The 17004-nt window shown below is 47.5% G+C and overlaps 1 protein-coding gene across 1 annotated transcript in view; it reads right to left on the bottom strand.

The window, feature by feature from the left end:
* LOC111145192 (WDFY family member 4) overlaps positions 1-17004 on the bottom strand; it is a 293576-nt gene that overhangs the window by 35918 nt on the left and 240654 nt on the right. Inside the window, exons 48-50 of the mRNA XM_022499912.1 lie at positions 3461-3503; positions 2156-2275; positions 135-252 (exon numbers count right to left, since the gene is read on the bottom strand). Of these exons, the coding sequence (XP_022355620.1) occupies positions 135-252; positions 2156-2275; positions 3461-3503 (281 nt within the window). The remainder of the gene's footprint in view (positions 1-134; positions 253-2155; positions 2276-3460; positions 3504-17004) is intronic.

Here is a 17004-nt window from a genome sequence, read left to right as displayed (position 1 = left end):
TAGAGCTGTTTCTATCCAAACATAATTGTTTCCATGCTAGGTGAGAGCCCGAATCATTACCAACGACCTTGTCAAGGCACTTGAATGAGCAACACTGCAGAAAAAAAAAAAAAGTCAAGCTGGGATCTACCCACCTTCAGTCTTTTCAACCTCTTTAAACCTCTGGATGAATTTCAGCTTCCTTTCCTTGGTCTGAGCCCCCATAGGCTTTGAGAGATCACGGAAAGTCTTGGGATTCGTCAAGTTCAATGTCTAGAAGGCAGATGTGTGGTTGGAGTTAACTCCCCTCAGACCCTCTTGTGCCCCAGTGAGACTTCAGGAGCCACGCTCTTTAGTTTTATGGTTCTCTTTATTGGTTTATCGTCGTTTGGTCTGACCCCCTCTGGTGATTAGCAGGCGTGCTGGGGTTTTATGGCCCCAGAGCCAGTGATCCACAAAGACTTAATAAGGGAGAGAAGGAAACTAAGAGGAGGGGAAGATTGAGTTCACACTGAACCTGTTCCAAGTTGACCCAAATCAGAACTTTGCCACGAGTTACTAAAAAGAGACTTTGAAAAGAATCCCTGTTGTGGATAAGGCGCTTGGCTCCAGCCCCCGTGGAGAGAGATATAAGCTCCAGTAGTTCACAGTCCTTACTGGGAATCAAACGGACTCTCTAGAAGGTTCTGATTGGGAAGGAAATGTGAGGAGCGTCCTCTTTTGTCTGGAGCACCTCCCTTCTGTGCAATGACAGCATGCAAATTTACACCTTCCTCTGCCCTGGGGAACACAATATAAGGCAGTGGAGACCTGAGATTTTTAGGGCCAGGTGTCCTCAGAGATGTTTGCTTTGAGCAGAGATGCTCTACGTGTTAGCAGAGGAGTCAAATATCCTCTAGGATTTTCATGTCCCATAGAAAGTGTTTTTTTATACTTCTTTTCCTTTTCACTAGCCGTGAACCACTGCAGTCCCCCTGGGGAGGCAAGGCCTGTCCCCATCTCCACCCCTGCAGAACCAGGGGTGGGAGCAGAGTGAGGCAGACCCTTCTCAGACCCCTGTGATTTTGCCAGGACAGAATGGGGCTTCCAGGCTGCTACATCTCCTGATTCTCCAAAAGATATTGGAAATCCACATTTTTAGGAGAAATTGCCCGATTTCTAAACACGGGTAAGTAATCACAATTTTGGACTAAACAAAGGGGGCTGGTAAACCACCCCTCTGCAACATGTGAGTTAAAGCTGGGATTTGCATGTTTCATTTTTGAAATAGCTCAGCCTTAGATGGATCATTAGGGAAATAAAAGGCAATGTGCAGCTGGAGAGAAGAGTTTTGTGTTAAATGTCTTAACTGGGGATAGGAGGTCACAAAGGCCTGAGGCTCCTTCTCCCAAATCCTGGGTGTCAGTCTTCCAAGCTGCCCCAGGCAGGATTAGCGAGGGCTGGTCTGAACCAGGACTTAGCCACCTTCTTTCCTTTGCACACACAGCCCAACACCCCACTTAATGGCCAGAGCCCAGGTGGCTGGGACAGTGCTTCGTGGCCAGATCATTCCCAGCAATGTCATCTTGGCCTGGCTGTGTCAGGTTTCCTCCTCCCTCCCCTACCTGCTGAGGCCCAGGGGCACACGCCAAAAGAGGGAATGATCTGGCCTTGCCATCGGCACCCCTGTCCCAACATGTCTCAGTCCAGATCCTGAGTGAAGTCCACATACCAACATCTGGATGGCTGAAGTCAAGATACAGAGGAATAGTTTGTTCTCTCTGGGTCTCTGGGTCTCTCTCCGTCTCTCTCCTTTAATCTACCCCTCACCCACACATGTTGATTCAGGAATAAATTCCATGGCCTCCTTCACTTGCAGGACTGGGCAGTGTCTCAGCAGATCGCTACTGGTTGCCTTCAGAGTAGTGAGTAAGCCAGGAAGCCCTCTGGGGCTCATGTTAGCAACTGTCCTCGTCATATTGATCATCCCACAGGTAAGGTCACCTTCCCACAGGTAGATATGGAGAGGAACCTGAGCTCCCAGACTCCAAAGGCTTCCTTTGGAACATGGAGCAGCCCTCAGGCCCAGGTGGACCGAATCTCATAGCAGAGGCTCTGTGTGCTGACTTAGTACTCTCTGGTCATCAGGGTCAGAAAGCCTCAGGACATCTGAACAGCAGCCACGTGACTACCATACCTGTGAGGTGTAGTCAGCCAGAACCCAGGGAAACACTGGATACTGCATGTAGTCATTGTAGGTCCTCCTGGCCGCGGTGTTGAGGTGCATGAGATACTCAAAATTGCTGATGTCCCTTTTCTGCCGGAAGAGACAGAGAGGAGATAAACCAAACACAACTGGCATCTTCCTAAGGGCCACGGGGGTCCATCTCTCAGCCCTCTGCAGCCCTCACTGTGCAGGTGAGAGCAGGCCCCACATGCCTCCAGGGTTCCCCGTGCACCTGGCACCCAAGCCCGGCCAAAGCAGGGAGGCCCCACTAATTTCAACATGAACTGAAGCAAATATATTCAGGAAGCAAAGTCAGCCAGTAAAAAAAAGAAAATACAAAAAAACAAAACAAAACAAAACAATACAGCTCAGCAGTCCAAAGCCAAGGATAAAGTCTTCTTTTGTTCAGCTGCTGGGTGTGATACTCAAAAGTTGATTAAAGGAAGAGCACAAATGCTATGGGTGAACTTCCTGCTGACCTTTTTATGATTAAAAAAAAATTAGCTAAGGGGGCCTTGCAGTCACAGAGAAAGGAGCCCTCACCAAGAGGCTGAACAAACAGTCTCCCTCCGAGAAATTAGGGACTTTCTTTTCTGCCCTTCTCTGTTGGGATAACACTCGTTCTCTATTGGGATAACACTCGTTCTCTATTGGGATAACACTCGTTCTTAGGGTCTTAGAATGTACAGTCAAGGCGGAGTCAGGGCCTGTATTTGGGAAAAATGGCCAAGGGGAGAAAGGACACTGAGTCCAGCACAGCTGTCACCTCTCATAGGGGACGTGCATGCTGGGTCTCGCTTGGGCCTCTTGCTGGGAAAAGATTTGGGACAAGTGTGACCAGGAGTTAATTTCTTGTTGCCGTGTGATCTCTAGGACTGGCCCTCTTGGGGTCCTAGCCTTTCACTGAGGATCAGAGGCTAAATGTCCATTCATTCAAGCTGGGAATCATGAGTGTCCTCTCAGAACAAGAAGAGAACCCTGGAGCCCCTCTACACTGTGTCCACTTCTACATATGTGTCTGTGGATGGAGCAGGTGCATACGCATGTGTACACACATACACACCACCCACCTCGGACTCCAAGCCTCAAAGACCACTTTTGATCACTGAGATCTTTGTAGGGAAATATTCGGGACATTTTGGTAAGTTAAAAAATAAGATCCCTCCCAAGTCCCCCATACGCTTTGTCTCTCCATCACTGGGGCCAGAGCTGTTTCCTGATTTGCCTTCCCACAGGGTTTCCTCAGACCTAGAGTCCTCTACGGGGTCACTCTACCTGCCACCTCTGCAGCATGGTCCGGTCGGAGCCTGGATATCTCCTGTGGGACAGAAAACAATGACGGTGACCCAATGTCTCAAGGCACAAATGAGGGGAGAAGTGGGAACTTCTGGAGCTCTGTGGGATTGGCGCATCCAGAAAAGCCACAGCCTTCCCAGGGCATACAGGCCCTCTCCAGGCAGGGTAATAAAACTATTATCCAAGCTCTGCTTGCCCCCACACTACCCTACTGAAGGTTAGCCCCTTGTGGTCACTTTTGCTCTGCTGCAATGCTGCACTATTTCTACTGCTATCTTAGGTGTGGCCTGTGGGGAAATTCCCGGGGCCACACAGAAGCAGGCTGACCTCTCACAACCCCACACTGGGTTTCCCACAGCCACGTGTCAGCCTGCTTTCCTCATGTACGTGTAATATCTGTGATTATAACATACTGGGATGGGACGGTAACATAGGCACGTAGTTTAACAAATGTGGAGGACCACAAAATCAGAGACAAATCCAAACTACCGCTCCTACTCAAGGAGCCCCAGTTAACAGTTTCCAGAATAGTTTTACCCCCAGGCCTATCTATGCGCTTGTATCGTTATTGTTTTTGTGATGATACGGGGGATAATCTCATCTGTGTTTTGTCACAGGCTTCACAGCAGGGTGGAGTCAGCTCGCAGTGCTCTATGGGATCCGTTTCTACAGCAGCAGGACCCCACTGTACCGATGGATTGGGACGTGTTGAGCCTGTCTCTGCATGGGAGTGGGGGGTTTTGTCCTCACAAATGGCCTTTCCGTGACCAGCTTCCGACATAAATCTCTGGGAACTTGGTGAGCGTATCCATGAGAGAAATCTCTGGCAGCGGTTCTGCTGGGATGAAAAGTATGAACATTTTCCAGTTTGCTACATATTGCCAACCTGTCCTCTTAAAAGGCTGTACTGATTTATGTTTCTACACATAGAATTGAGAAATACAAACTGAACCAAAGAAATGCCGTTTTTGACCAATGTGGTGGGAAAGAGTTTAGAAGGACAACAAGGTGTTGTGCTGGGAAGGGGATAGGAAGGGGTTTTCTCCACATGAAATGCCCTTTCTGCTCAGCATGGATTTGTGGAACCCAGTTCTTTGGCCTCTGTGGTATCCCTTGGTTCCTTTTCCAGCTCTCTTTTCTTCCCCTCTCTGACTCTCCTTCCGCTCTCAAGAGCTTTGTTCAAGATGTTTTGCCAAACCCAACCACATCATGTCTCCTCTTTTCAGCCATTCACTCTTCCTCGGTCCCACTCAAGTGCCCACAGATGTCACCCCAACATGCATTTTATGTTCCACTCACATGCACTGCACCAGGATCCTTCCAGCCTCTGTCTGTCTGGACAAGGCCTGGCTGCCCAAGTGCCCTAGCAGGGGCAGTTCCCTTCACCTCCCCACAACAGCAATGCCGGCCTATACTCTGCCTCAGGCTTCCCATCGCTTTTCACTCAATTCTTTCCTTGGTAGGTTTTTTATAAATAGAATGCAGCTCCCAGGCTGGGCTTTACCTCTCCCCACACCATCACCCCCAATAGAGAAATCATCTGTTATGTCCATTTTATCTAGGCAAATGACAGTAACAAGAACAGAAGCAAAAGATAGTCAAGTTTATTGCTTTAGGTTGCAAAGGCTCGAGTGAAGGTTTGGTTCTCTTGCTCAGTCTGGGGCCGGCCACCTATCCCAGTTCTGGAACGCAGGCTGCTTCAAAGGCTATGAACATGGGCAGAGCCCAGGCTGGAGACAGTGGGGGTCACCACCTTGGAAAGGACATGTGCTGAGCATTCCTGAGGAGGTCAAGCTACAAGCATGTGGAGTCCGTATGGCAAAGCTCACTAGTCTTGCTACTTTATTTTGTAAGTTTGACAGGGGGGGCAGGAAATAAGGGGACAAAATGTACCTATTATAGCTCAGGCAATGAGAGACAATCTCAGCCATTTTCAATTTCAGAGAGGGTTCTAGAATTTTACCGGTGGTCTTTTGTGACACTGCCCCCAGGTGGAATGGTGTGCAGAAGATAGAGGCATGTCACCATCCCATTTCTCATTTCATCGGCTATGAGCTCCAAGGAAGATCCATCATTCCCTTACGACCAGCTAAGGACGCCGTTACCAGCACTGCCGAGACACCTAACCAAAGGTGAGTCATAGTTTTTAACTTTTTATTTGTTTATTTATATGTTTGTTTTATGTTATCACTTCCACTTCTGTCTTATTTCATTTAATTTGAGAATTTATGTATATACTCCTATACTGATTTTTTCTTTTTTTAAAAAAACATTTTATATCTATATTTTTATTTGAGTCCACTTGACACACAATGTTATGTTAGTTTCAGGTGGAGAATAGAGCGATTCAACATCTCTAAACATTATGCTGGGCTCGCCACAAGTGTGGCTACCATCTGTCCCCACACATTAGTACAGTATTACTGACTGTGTTCCCTATGCTGGGCCTTTTATTCCCATGACTTAGTCATTCTGTAACTGGAAGCCATCTCCCATCCCCTTCACTCAGAGACATCATCATCATCATCATCATCATCATCATCATCAAATACCAGTAATTGTCACGCATTAAAGATTGCAAAGACTTTACCCATTGTCTAATTTCCACAACGACCCAATGAGGCAGCCATTTCTTCACTTACAGAAGAGAAAGTGGATGTGTGGGGTGACAGAGTGGCATGAAGCCAAGAGGAGTTCACCCCCAAATGGCACAGAGCAGGGACTCGTGAAACCCGGACACACTGGGCTGTGCAAAGCACGCGTTCGGACGAAACCCTGACCCAGGGCCTCCACTCTCAAGACAAGCTCTTTCTTCTGCCAGGACAAAGAAAACAAAAGGCAACAAAGGCAAAAACCTTAGTTCTGGCTGACTTAGAAGGCAGTTTCCTGACAAATGAGTAATTTGTGTACCCCTGGGTTTAAACAATGAGCCCTAGCAAAGTTGGTAAGTTATCATTGCATACCCGTGAGATAAACATGAAGCTGTTGAGGTATTAAAAGTCTGGAAGGATATAGAACAGGAAGTTATCTCCAGATGCTGAAACTGAGCGGCTTTAATTCTCATGAGGTTTTAGATATCTGCACTTTAAAGGTGACCTTTTTTTTTTTTTAAGATTATTTATTTATTTATTTGACAAAGAGGGAGAGAGATCACAAGTAGGCAGAGAGGCACAGAGAGAGGGGGTGGGAAGCAGGCTTCCTGCTGAGCAGAGAGCCCGATGCGGGGCTCGATCCCAGGACCCTGAGACCATGACCTGAGCCGAAGGCAGAGGCTTAACCCGCTGAGCCACCCAGGCGCCCCGATATCTGCACTTTATTTTTTTTTTTAAGATTTTATTTATTTATTTGACAGAGAGAGATCACAAGTAGACGGAGAGGCAGGCAGAGAGAGAGAGAGAGAGAGGGAAGCAGGCTCCCTGCTGAGCAGAGAGCCCGATGCGGGACTCGATCCCAGGACCCTGAGATCATGACCTAAGCCGAAGGCAGCGGCTTAACCCACTGAGCCACCGAGGCGCCCCTGCACTTTAAAATGTATTTATCTTCTTGTGCATTTTCTTCCATAAAATGTTGATTTTATTTTTGCTTATCTGTGTTTTATGATTTTCACATTGTTTATTTTCTAATTTAAAATGATGTACTTTTACTAATAGTCTAGAAATACACTGGGTCATAAGACTTTGGGTAACTTTTAATTTTCTACTTATCTGAATTTGATAATTATTTTAAATCCATTTATTGTCTAAGTTAAATGACCTTTTTTTAAGTTTTGCATTAAAAAAAAACAGTGGTGATATTCATGTATCTAAAGTTTTTGTGGTTAACCGTATTTTTATTTTTTAATTTAAACTCTTTCCTTTTGCTTTAATACTTTTCAAAATGTGCAGTGCTTGGATTTATTTTGTAGTTTAAATTACTTATCTGCTAATTATTTTATTTAATTTCATTTGGGTAGTGTAATTTCGGGCATATTTATTTATTTCTATGTATGCATTTTCAAATTTTTCTACAATGTTATTATTTGCATAATAGTTTTCATGGGTAACTTTTTGCTGGTCTTCTCAATTTCTGGCAATTTAGTTTAAAGGAAAACCTGAACAAAAAGATTATAAATGTACAAATATATTTGTTGCAGCCCTATTTACAACAGCACCAAATTGGAAACAACAGGAAAAGCCCAATCCACCAGATTCAGTATTACACATTCTATTGAGCGGTAGATTTTAGAAATTACACATCAGCATTTAACATAATATTAAGTGAGACAAAAATGACTATATAATTGTACGGTTTATACGCACATTATGGTCATTCTGACTTCATCGTGTGAAAAGGGCACAAAGAGAAAAACGCAAGAAATAATTAAATTCAAATAAACAGATAAAAGATAGCTCTCTCACAGATCAAAGAGCTGAAAAAGCTATTTGGACAAATAACAAGGAAGACAAATGATATTTCATGGGACTGACTCAGGGCTTTATATAGAAGTAAGGTGTTTGTCCCTTAAAAGGGGCAAGCGTGGCTGTTCTTCCGTTAGCAATGTCCACTTCTGGTGTGGCCATGGCAGGCCAGTTCTGCCTGGTGGAGAAGTGTCCACCATGCTGCTGGGGGTGGCAGAGAGGAAAGCCCCCCCGCAACAAGAAGCTGGAGGAGCCCAGACCCCGGGTGTCCCCCCCCCCCCCCCCCCACAAGGACAGCTAGTTACGCCTGCGCCTGTGTGTCCTGGAGACCTCTCAGCTATTGTGTTCCCACCTTGCAGGCTGGCGTCAAGACTATGCTAATTAACTCCAGGTCCCAAGTCTCTTGTTGCCTGGTGACAAAGTTTCACAGTGGAGGAGGAGGAACTGGCACAAACGGGGTAAGTTTTCCTCTGGTGGTGGCCCTCATTTATCGATTTACTTGAACTCTGCCAAACAAACTTGGCTTTTTGCTCTCCTCCTTTGAGTAAGCAACTTTGGAAATGCTGGTTCTCTCGGTGTGCTTTATTTACAAACCCCAGACACGAGCTAATTCATTATTTAAAAAGAGGAGGAAGCTGGCCCTGAGCCACAGGCAGGAAGGGCAGTTAGCAGGGGCCCTAGCTGGGGACCCAGCCGGCCTTTCTTGGGTGCCTGGGGCCATGGCCAGCTTGGGAAGGACGGTGTGTGAGTCTCTGGGACTTTGGGGTCACACTTGGGTCTCTTTCCAAAGTCTGCGTCTGGAGCATTTTGCTGTTCCACAGGCAGAGGTGACTAGAATTTGAAATGCTTCTTAACCCCACCAGTGACTGACCCATCAGGGGGAGTGCAGGGTGGCTACACTTCTTCACTCAGGAGGCTGGAGCCTAATGACTGCTGACTGGAGTGGGGTTTGGGGGCACAATCCATCTTTTGAGAAGTCTGGAGGCTAACTCTCTTCACAAGTTGTCCTGAATGCTGGGACCCATTAACAAGCAGTCATATCCTAGGCTGGGGTGGGCCTTGCAAGGAGAGACTGTTCAAGGAACACACTAGGACACCTGCCTATGTCCCTATTTCCAAGACAGGTATAATGGGAAAACGCAGGTGCTCCTAGTTCCAGTCTTTGTGATTTTGGATAAGCTACTTGGCCTCACTGAACCTTGGTTGCCATATCCGTCCAGTGGAGATGAAAACCAATATATAGGTGGTTATAAGAATTCCTTAGAATGTTTGTAAAATGTCTGGCCTGTAATAGGTGGTCAGGATAATCGCTACACACAGTCTGAAAGCAGGAACTGAATTCAAATGTGTTAAAAGCTATGTTAAAAGTGTCATTGCTTTGCAAAGGGTCTGGCACATAGTGAGTTCTCAATACATTTACGAACTGTATGTGATCTGTATGTGATATTATATGAACTGAGTCCTGAACACCGGCTCCTGTGGGATGAAATGGGGAGTCAGAAAGGTTAGGAAATGTGTACAAAGTCACATATCTAGGGAGAGACAGAGCTGCGACTGGTCTGTGACTCACATGCCTTCCGGATGGAGCCTGCAGGGGAGAGGGAAGTACTGAGCCAGTCACTGCCCATTCTGCAGAGACCCTGAGCCCCACGGTTGTCTAGAGACCAATTTTTAAGGCCTAGTTCTTGGTGGCTCCAATTTCCTCCTGGGGATCCAAGGGTCTCTTACTGTTGCTATCAAGAGGTGAGGGTGACTTCATGCTCTCTCCCTCCAGCTATCACCTACGGGATGGGAAAGTCAGACTGGGTGATGTTTCCTGGTCCTGGTCTCCCTACAACAGAGGGTGTGCAGGGAAACACGCACCCCTCCAAACAGGCATGATGGGTCCCCCGGCTGCACAATCCATCGCCAGCCTTTCCGTCCACTGCCAATTCGATTCATTGCCAACTTCCAGTTTCTCCCCAGTCTTGCATCACAGACCTCATCTCAGTCCCCAGAGCGAGGTCCGATAACACACACATGCTATCTCTGCCATGAGGGGTGAATCTCAAGGGTGAGGCTTGACCTGGTCTAGAGGGAGAGTTACACAGAACCTCACTCCGCTGAGGCTAGTGTCTGGAAAACATGAGTCAGGAGCTTCCTTGTCAGCCCAAAGGGCCAAATTTATCACTGGACTTTGTAAAATCAAACTTTCACAGAAAAGCCAAATGCCAGTTCAGCCCCTGGACAAGAAGACTTAGCAGATGCTGGCTCTGTTTGAGCAGCGTGTGACTTTGACAGGGGACACACTTGGAGGCTCAGGGCTTTCTTCGTAAAGTGGGGTGGATGGATCAAATGAGATAACGCACACAACGCACTTGGACATAAACTTAGCGCTTAGCATGAGAGGAAACATGTATAGAAAATGCCAGGCCCGCTAGAACGGCAGCCTGCATTTTCTCTTTGACCCACATATGCAACCCAGAAGACATTCTAATTTTGCTTCTACCACATACGGTAAATATGTGCCATCCTTCTCCTTCCTACCCCCTTGGTAGACAACATCTTCTTCTGCCGGCAAGGGGCTATCTTCATCTACTCTTCCTTCGTTACCTCCGAGACTTCCCAGCAACCAGGGTGATGCTTCTGAACGTCACATGTCCCCCTCATGCAGGCCCTGCCCAGCTCTTTGTCCTCATCTTTTACCCTCTCCTTACTGTCTCTGTTCCAGCCCTCGAGACATCTCCTTTCTAGTAAACACCACAAGCTTCTCCCCGCTTGGTAGGACTTTGCCCTGGTGCACCCCCCACCCCACAAGGGAGTTCTTCCCCAAATCCTCCCATGTGCCCTCATTTTAGTGTCAGTTCAAACGTCACCTCAGAGAGTACTTGCCCCACCTTCTGAGTCTAAATTAGGCCACCCCTCCCCAATATTCTCTCCCTGATCCTGGACATTCCCTTGGACCTCCACCAGGTTTGATTTTTTTTTTATTTAATTTAATTTTATTTTTCTCACTCTTCCAAGATTCATTGTTTATACACCACACCCAGGTTTGATTTTTTGCAGAGTGTCTATACCAGCTGAAATGATCTTGGGTCTTTTGTTTTTATTGATTGATTTGCTTCTCCTGAAATAGGAGCTTCATGAGAAGTATAGCAATGTCTACCTTGTTTACTGCGTCTACCTTGTTTACTTGTCTACTGACCCTGACCGATAGAATGACTCAAATACAAATTGTTGAATGAATGAATGAATGAATGAGCAAGTGAGTAGCTTGGGTTGTAGCAAGCTCTAGAGGTTAACAGTGGACAAAGGTATAATCATATCTTCTAATTGCTGCTATGTTTTTTTTTCTTTTATTATTAATATTATCATTAATGATTTGTGTTTAAAAGGTTGCAAAGACTTTTGTCCTTGGAATCAGCAAAAATTTTCCCACAAGTCTTACATCTGGCTACTCACTCCAGGGAAGCTTTCTTTCCCTTTGGCCGAACCCAATTAAAGCTTCATTTGTCGTACTGCTAACCCACTTTCCAGCCTCACTGCACACTTTATCTCACAGCCAAAAAGTTCATCACACCCTTGTATGCATCTGTTTGGAAAGTCTTCCTGTCCTCAAGGGTGTCCCACCCAGGGCTGGGTACGCACTTGGTGACTGATAAATATTTGGTGTGAAAGTGACGACTTTCCCCCACAGATTTCTCCCTTAAAAAATAGTCTGCATGTTCTAGAAGCCCTTTCAAAGTAGGTGCATAAATAGTGGGTCAAGAGGGATTCCACAGCAGCTGTGGGATCTGGGAGGAAGCTGACCTCTTGCTAGGGTCGTGGGAGCTGGGATGACCTTGGTAAGCAACTAGAATTCAGGCCTTCAACCAAGACCGACTGAAGGCCTCTTCCATCCCAGGCACTGGAAGTGCAGAGTCTGATCGGGGGATGCGGGGGAGAGAAAGGCACAGACAATAAAAATAAGCACAACAAGTAAGCCTGTTAGAAAATAATATTCAGGTGATAAGTGTCATGGAAGACAGTGCAACAGAACAAGGAGGATCAGGACACGCTGGGGCTCGGTGTGCTTCATTAATTGGAGGATCAGGGCAGGCTGAATTGAGCAGGTAAATTTTACCCAAAACCTTGAAGAAGATGAATAGGTCGGTCAAGTAAGTATCTGAGTGAAGAACCTTCCAGAAGAATGAAAGAGCTGGAGCAAAAGCCATAAAAAGGAGTTTGTAGGGGCGGATTAGAAGAATGGCCGGGCTGAGTGGTGGATGTGGAGTGAGTGTGGGGGTGATTGGTGGGGGGCCCTTCAGAGAGGAGGGAGTGGGTCAGGCCATGAAGCCACTGGAAAGTGTCCAGCCCTTATCTAGGTGCGACAGGAGTCACTGGAGGGGTGTGCGCCAAGGAGTAACAGGGAGGGACTTGCTGTGGTAACAGAAATCCTCTGGCTGCTGTGTCGAGAACAGATTGCACAGGGCAAAGACAGGTGCAGGATAACAAGACAGGAGGCCACCGCCAAGGCCGGGTGGCAAACGGTAGTGACTCAGCCCAGGGTGGCCCCCGGACACATGGTGGGAAATGGTAGGATTCTGGATCGACCCTGAGCATAGAGCGAGCAGGATTTCCTGACGGACCAAACATGGAACCTAAGAGGCAAAGGGGTGTTGAGTGTGATGCCATGGTCTGGGGCCTGATATGCGAGATGCTGTTGCTGTCGGCCTGGCTGGAGGAGGCTGTGGGGGCAGCAGGGGGGACAGGGAGATTGGTTTGGGACACAATGTGTTTTGGTGTCTTTGCATAGTGCAAGGAGCAATGTTAAGTAGGCGGAAAGATACAGAAGTCTGGGGTTAGAGGGCAAGGTCTAGACAAAAAACAAAAGTTGGGGAGTCATTAGTGTATTTAAATAAACAGACTAGGTGAGATCACCCAGGTATGGGGTGTAGACTGAGAAGAGGTGAGTGGTTTGGCCACGGCCCCCAGGGAGCCCATGGCAGACACAGTTCTCATCCAGCCCGGATAGCTCCCTGCCATATCTGGTTTATGTCCACTGCCCCCGAGAGCTCCCACCCAGTGGGCTGTACGTAAGGGGTCCTGCGCATGGTTGCTTCCTGGTGGCCCCAAGACCCTGTCTGAGAGCACACCTCACAGTGACGTGCCAGTCCAGTACCCTACTATGGCTGATGCCAGCCAGGTGGCTGGGTTTTCTCCTGTCTCTGGTAGAAATTAGAGCGGAGGGGACCCGGGCTTGTCTGTGATGGCCTTGGAGGAAGTGTGGGGACTGGCTGTCTCTCTTTGGTATGACATGCTCTGGGGATTTTTCTCACAACAGCCCGAGTATCATTTGGAAAATAAGCAATAAACCAGATCACGTCTGTTCTCGTTTTGTTTGTTTGTTTGTTGTGTTTTTGTTGTTGTTTGCTTATTTTGTTTTTAATTGTGCCTCTGGCCTTCCTGCCTCCCTTTCTTCTCTCTCTCCCTTCCACCTCCCACCCCCTTCTCTCTTTACCCTACTTCCATTTTCCTTCTTCCTTCTCCCCGGCACTTGTCCCTCCCTTCCCCTCTGCCAAGGGCCTTTCCATCTGTTTCCTCCATCCAAAACACCCTCTCCATCTCCCTGGATCCCTGCTTCCTTCAGTCTCTGCCCGGGTCTCTTCTTCTCAAGGAGGCCCTTCCTGGTCACCCTCTCCAGAAGCGTACGTTCCCTTCCCTCCCCCCAGCACCATCTCTGTTTCTTTTGTCCCAACTCTTTCTCCTCCTAGCACTCCTTGCCACCTGGCATTGTACGCTTCTCTGCTTTTGCTCCTCTCCCTGTTCCTGTGGCTTGCTGTATGAAACCACGCCCACCCACAGTGGCTATCAGGTACCTATTGTTAATGAATGAGTAAATCCAAGAGGGCCATGGGAAGTTCAACTGTCCCCTTACAGTCGATCTTCAGGGCTCCAATCTTGGGGGTCCTGTGGCTCAAGGAGCTATCTCCTTGTCCCCCAGGATAAAGTAACCTAAAGTGCACCTGGTGAGGCAGAGATGCCACAGTAAGGATGTGGGGCTGTGGAGCCTGAATCCGATTTCTACTCCGTGGGACCTCTGGAGTTGTGGTTCCACTGTTGACCAGTTATGCTGACCTGATCATGCCACGATTTCCCCTCTCCCCCAATACAGGAAGGCACAGCACAGGCCTCCAGGGCTCGCCTACGCTCACCCCACCTTCAGAAGCAGCCACTTTTGTGATCTTATTCACAGAAGGGGGAGCTGAAGCTCTGTGAGGCTCAGGGGACCGTCCAGGGTCCCCCGGATGGTAGAGGGGGAGGCAGAAGGCATCCCAGGTGGTCTGAAGCCTCTGTACTTTTCACCATTCCAGGCCACTTTTCGGAGCCCATTGCCTTATCTGCAGGGGAGGCCTAGGCCATGGGGAGAAAATGCAATAGCATCTATCTGGCAGTAGCAGTATTTAAACCACGTTGGTTGAAACTGAATTAGCGCTCATCTCTGAAGGTCTGCAGGTGCCAGGAATGACTGGTCCTTCTGCTTTCCTGTGTGCAGAGGTTGGTTTGTGTGTTTTGAATGTGTTCGCTGATGAACAAGGCATTTCTAGTCTGTTAAACTAATAATCTTAATATTTTATTTTAATCGTAAGGCACCTATTCCCTTTTGTTCCTTTAACAAATCCAATTAAAACAGAGTACATTCAGAATTACAAAATAGATGCTATTAAACCAATAAGAAATCATAATCTTCTGTTATTGGGCCATGTGACCCCCTGGGAACTTTTGCTCCAAATAAAAGTTGAATTCTTATTATCCACCAGGGGAAGGGGGCAGTTTGACAGATAACAGCATCCCAGCCGCACATGTGTGAGCCGCACGGGTGCTCAGGACGGAGAAGTAAATAATATTAAGGGTAGACAGAGCTGTACACGCATAATAGCCCAGGAAGACACTTAGAGCTGCGCTGATCTGATTAACCAGATAACTGCCACATGGAGTGAACCTGATGATTCCCACACAGACACTCTGTTTGCTGCAGCTCTATTATCATGGAAAGAATGTTCTACCCAGAAGCCTTGGAATAAGGTGAGCTGTGGGAGTTTGGATAAACTAGTTCATGCCCCACTCCACCCCACGGGTGTGCTTATCTTTGGGTAGGAGGACTATTCCCACCTCAAGGGAGGATAGTGAGGACCGAATGAAATGGCTAAGGGGAAGTGGCTTTGTGAAGCAGAGGGCATGACGTGCCTCTAAGGGTTGAGCATGCATGTGGGAGGGGGAGGGGGTAGAGAGAATCATGTGATTGACACAGGGGGTAGCGTGTTGTCTGGGAAGAGCATACGAGCAACTCACAGGGATTAGACTTTACAGTGAGCCCACACAGTGAAAATCAAACTTCTGGTGGTCTGCATACAGCCTCTCAGCGCCCCTACATAGCCAGCAGTCCCCCAGGGCAGAAGAGGGCCTCGAGTCTCTGGTGAGCACCCGGGAAGGTGGGGGGCTACCATTCCTCGGCCATGCTGGATGAAAAATCTGTATCTTCACATTCTTGACATGTTCGATGTGGCAAGAAGCTCACACCATGGGGGAGCTTGGGGACGGCCAAGGGACAAAAGATTCCAAAGCCAGAGGCGACACATCTTTTGGGGACATGAGGGACAAGCAGCTTCAATTTCTGTTCCAGGTATATTTTGCCCTGGGAATGCTAGGATTCCAGAATGCCTTCTTCTCCTTGGAGTCACGGGGCTGGCAATGTGCCCCCACCCACCCAGATAAGCATTTCCTATTGCTAGAGCAAAGGCAACAGTAGACAGAGGAAAGAAAGGCAGCCTAGTATAGCACAGAGATCATACGCTTTGGTATCAGACATATCTGTGTTTGCTTTGGCTGTGCTGCATTGTCTATGTTACCTTGGGAAAGTCACTTGATTCTCTGAGCCTCAGTTCTCTTTTTCTAAAGATAGATCTGAACCTCTGCGTCATTGCTGTAGAGATAGAGGAAGGGCCCAGCCGCAGCTCTGCAGTCGTGACCTGGATACATGTCACCCGAGTGAATGATGCTGAGTGGATCTTCTGACGATGTCAGAAAATGCGCACAATCATGGGGGCCCTGTAAGACTCCATGCCTGCTGTCTGCATCTCTCTCCATCAACTCCACCATGTGTCTGGTAGAGCTGTTGCTGTGAGCTCTGCAGACATCCTTCTGCCTCCAGTCTGTCCCCTATCCCCTTCCTAGCAATCTGTCCTTCTGCCCACAGGAAAGAGGGGCTCAACATAACACAGCTGGGGGCAGGAATGGAAAAAATAAAAGCACTTCATGTTTACACCCCCCAGTGAGCCTGTATTCCGGAAACCAGCTAACCCTGTAAAGCAAATAGATGAACGCACAGTTCCTGGCCCAGGGTGGGCACTGGACAAATGGTAATTCTTTCCCCCAGAGCAGACTGGGCCCATGTCAAACATTAGTGCCTATTTCGGAGCCCTGGCCAGAGGGTCCAGACAGAGGCAGCTCACAGACGGTCCCAGAGGATGCAACCACATCTTCACCTGCCACCTGGCTGCTTATGAGAAGACACAGATGTTTGGGGAAGGGGCAGAGGGCACACGGAATGATTTGAAGCCACATGGGTAGTCACAGTGGAGGGGAGGCTGGCCCCTTATGTGTCCAGGGAATGGGTCTTATGAAAGTCAGAAGAGAGAATAAATGCAGTGCCTTTGGAATGACTGATTCTACTGAAGGAAGTTTACATCATTTCCCCTTAAGAGATGGCCCGCAAGCAAAAGATACTTCTCACTCATATAGCATGAAGCTTGCTTTTTAAGTTAGCTCTAAATACTGGCTGGGAGACAGCTGTGACTTTTGGGCTTTGGGTTCTATAGTGTGTCTGTCCTGTGTCTCAATGCATTAGTCAGGAGTGAAATAATTATTGTGAGATCACATTAGCAAGATGTTAAAGATATCAGATATATACAGAGTCAGTCTTAATTACAAATATAAAGACACATGAGTGCGAGGCACAAGATAAACTCTATTATCATAGTGATGATAACAATCTTACAACTAAAACTGCCTGGAAATATTTTGATGGCATGAAAATATAGGTTGTTGGTACATTTTTAATTTAGATATCCATGGGGTGTCCCACCATGCTGTTTGATTCACGATGAC

The sequence above is a fragment of the Enhydra lutris genome, unplaced genomic scaffold (assembly GCF_002288905.1).
Source record: "Enhydra lutris kenyoni isolate GAN:26980312 unplaced genomic scaffold, ASM228890v2 scaffoldscaffold12, whole genome shotgun sequence".
NCBI classification, from domain to species: Eukaryota; Metazoa; Chordata; class Mammalia; order Carnivora; family Mustelidae; genus Enhydra; species Enhydra lutris.
This window is presented reverse-complemented; position numbering and strand designations above follow the sequence as displayed.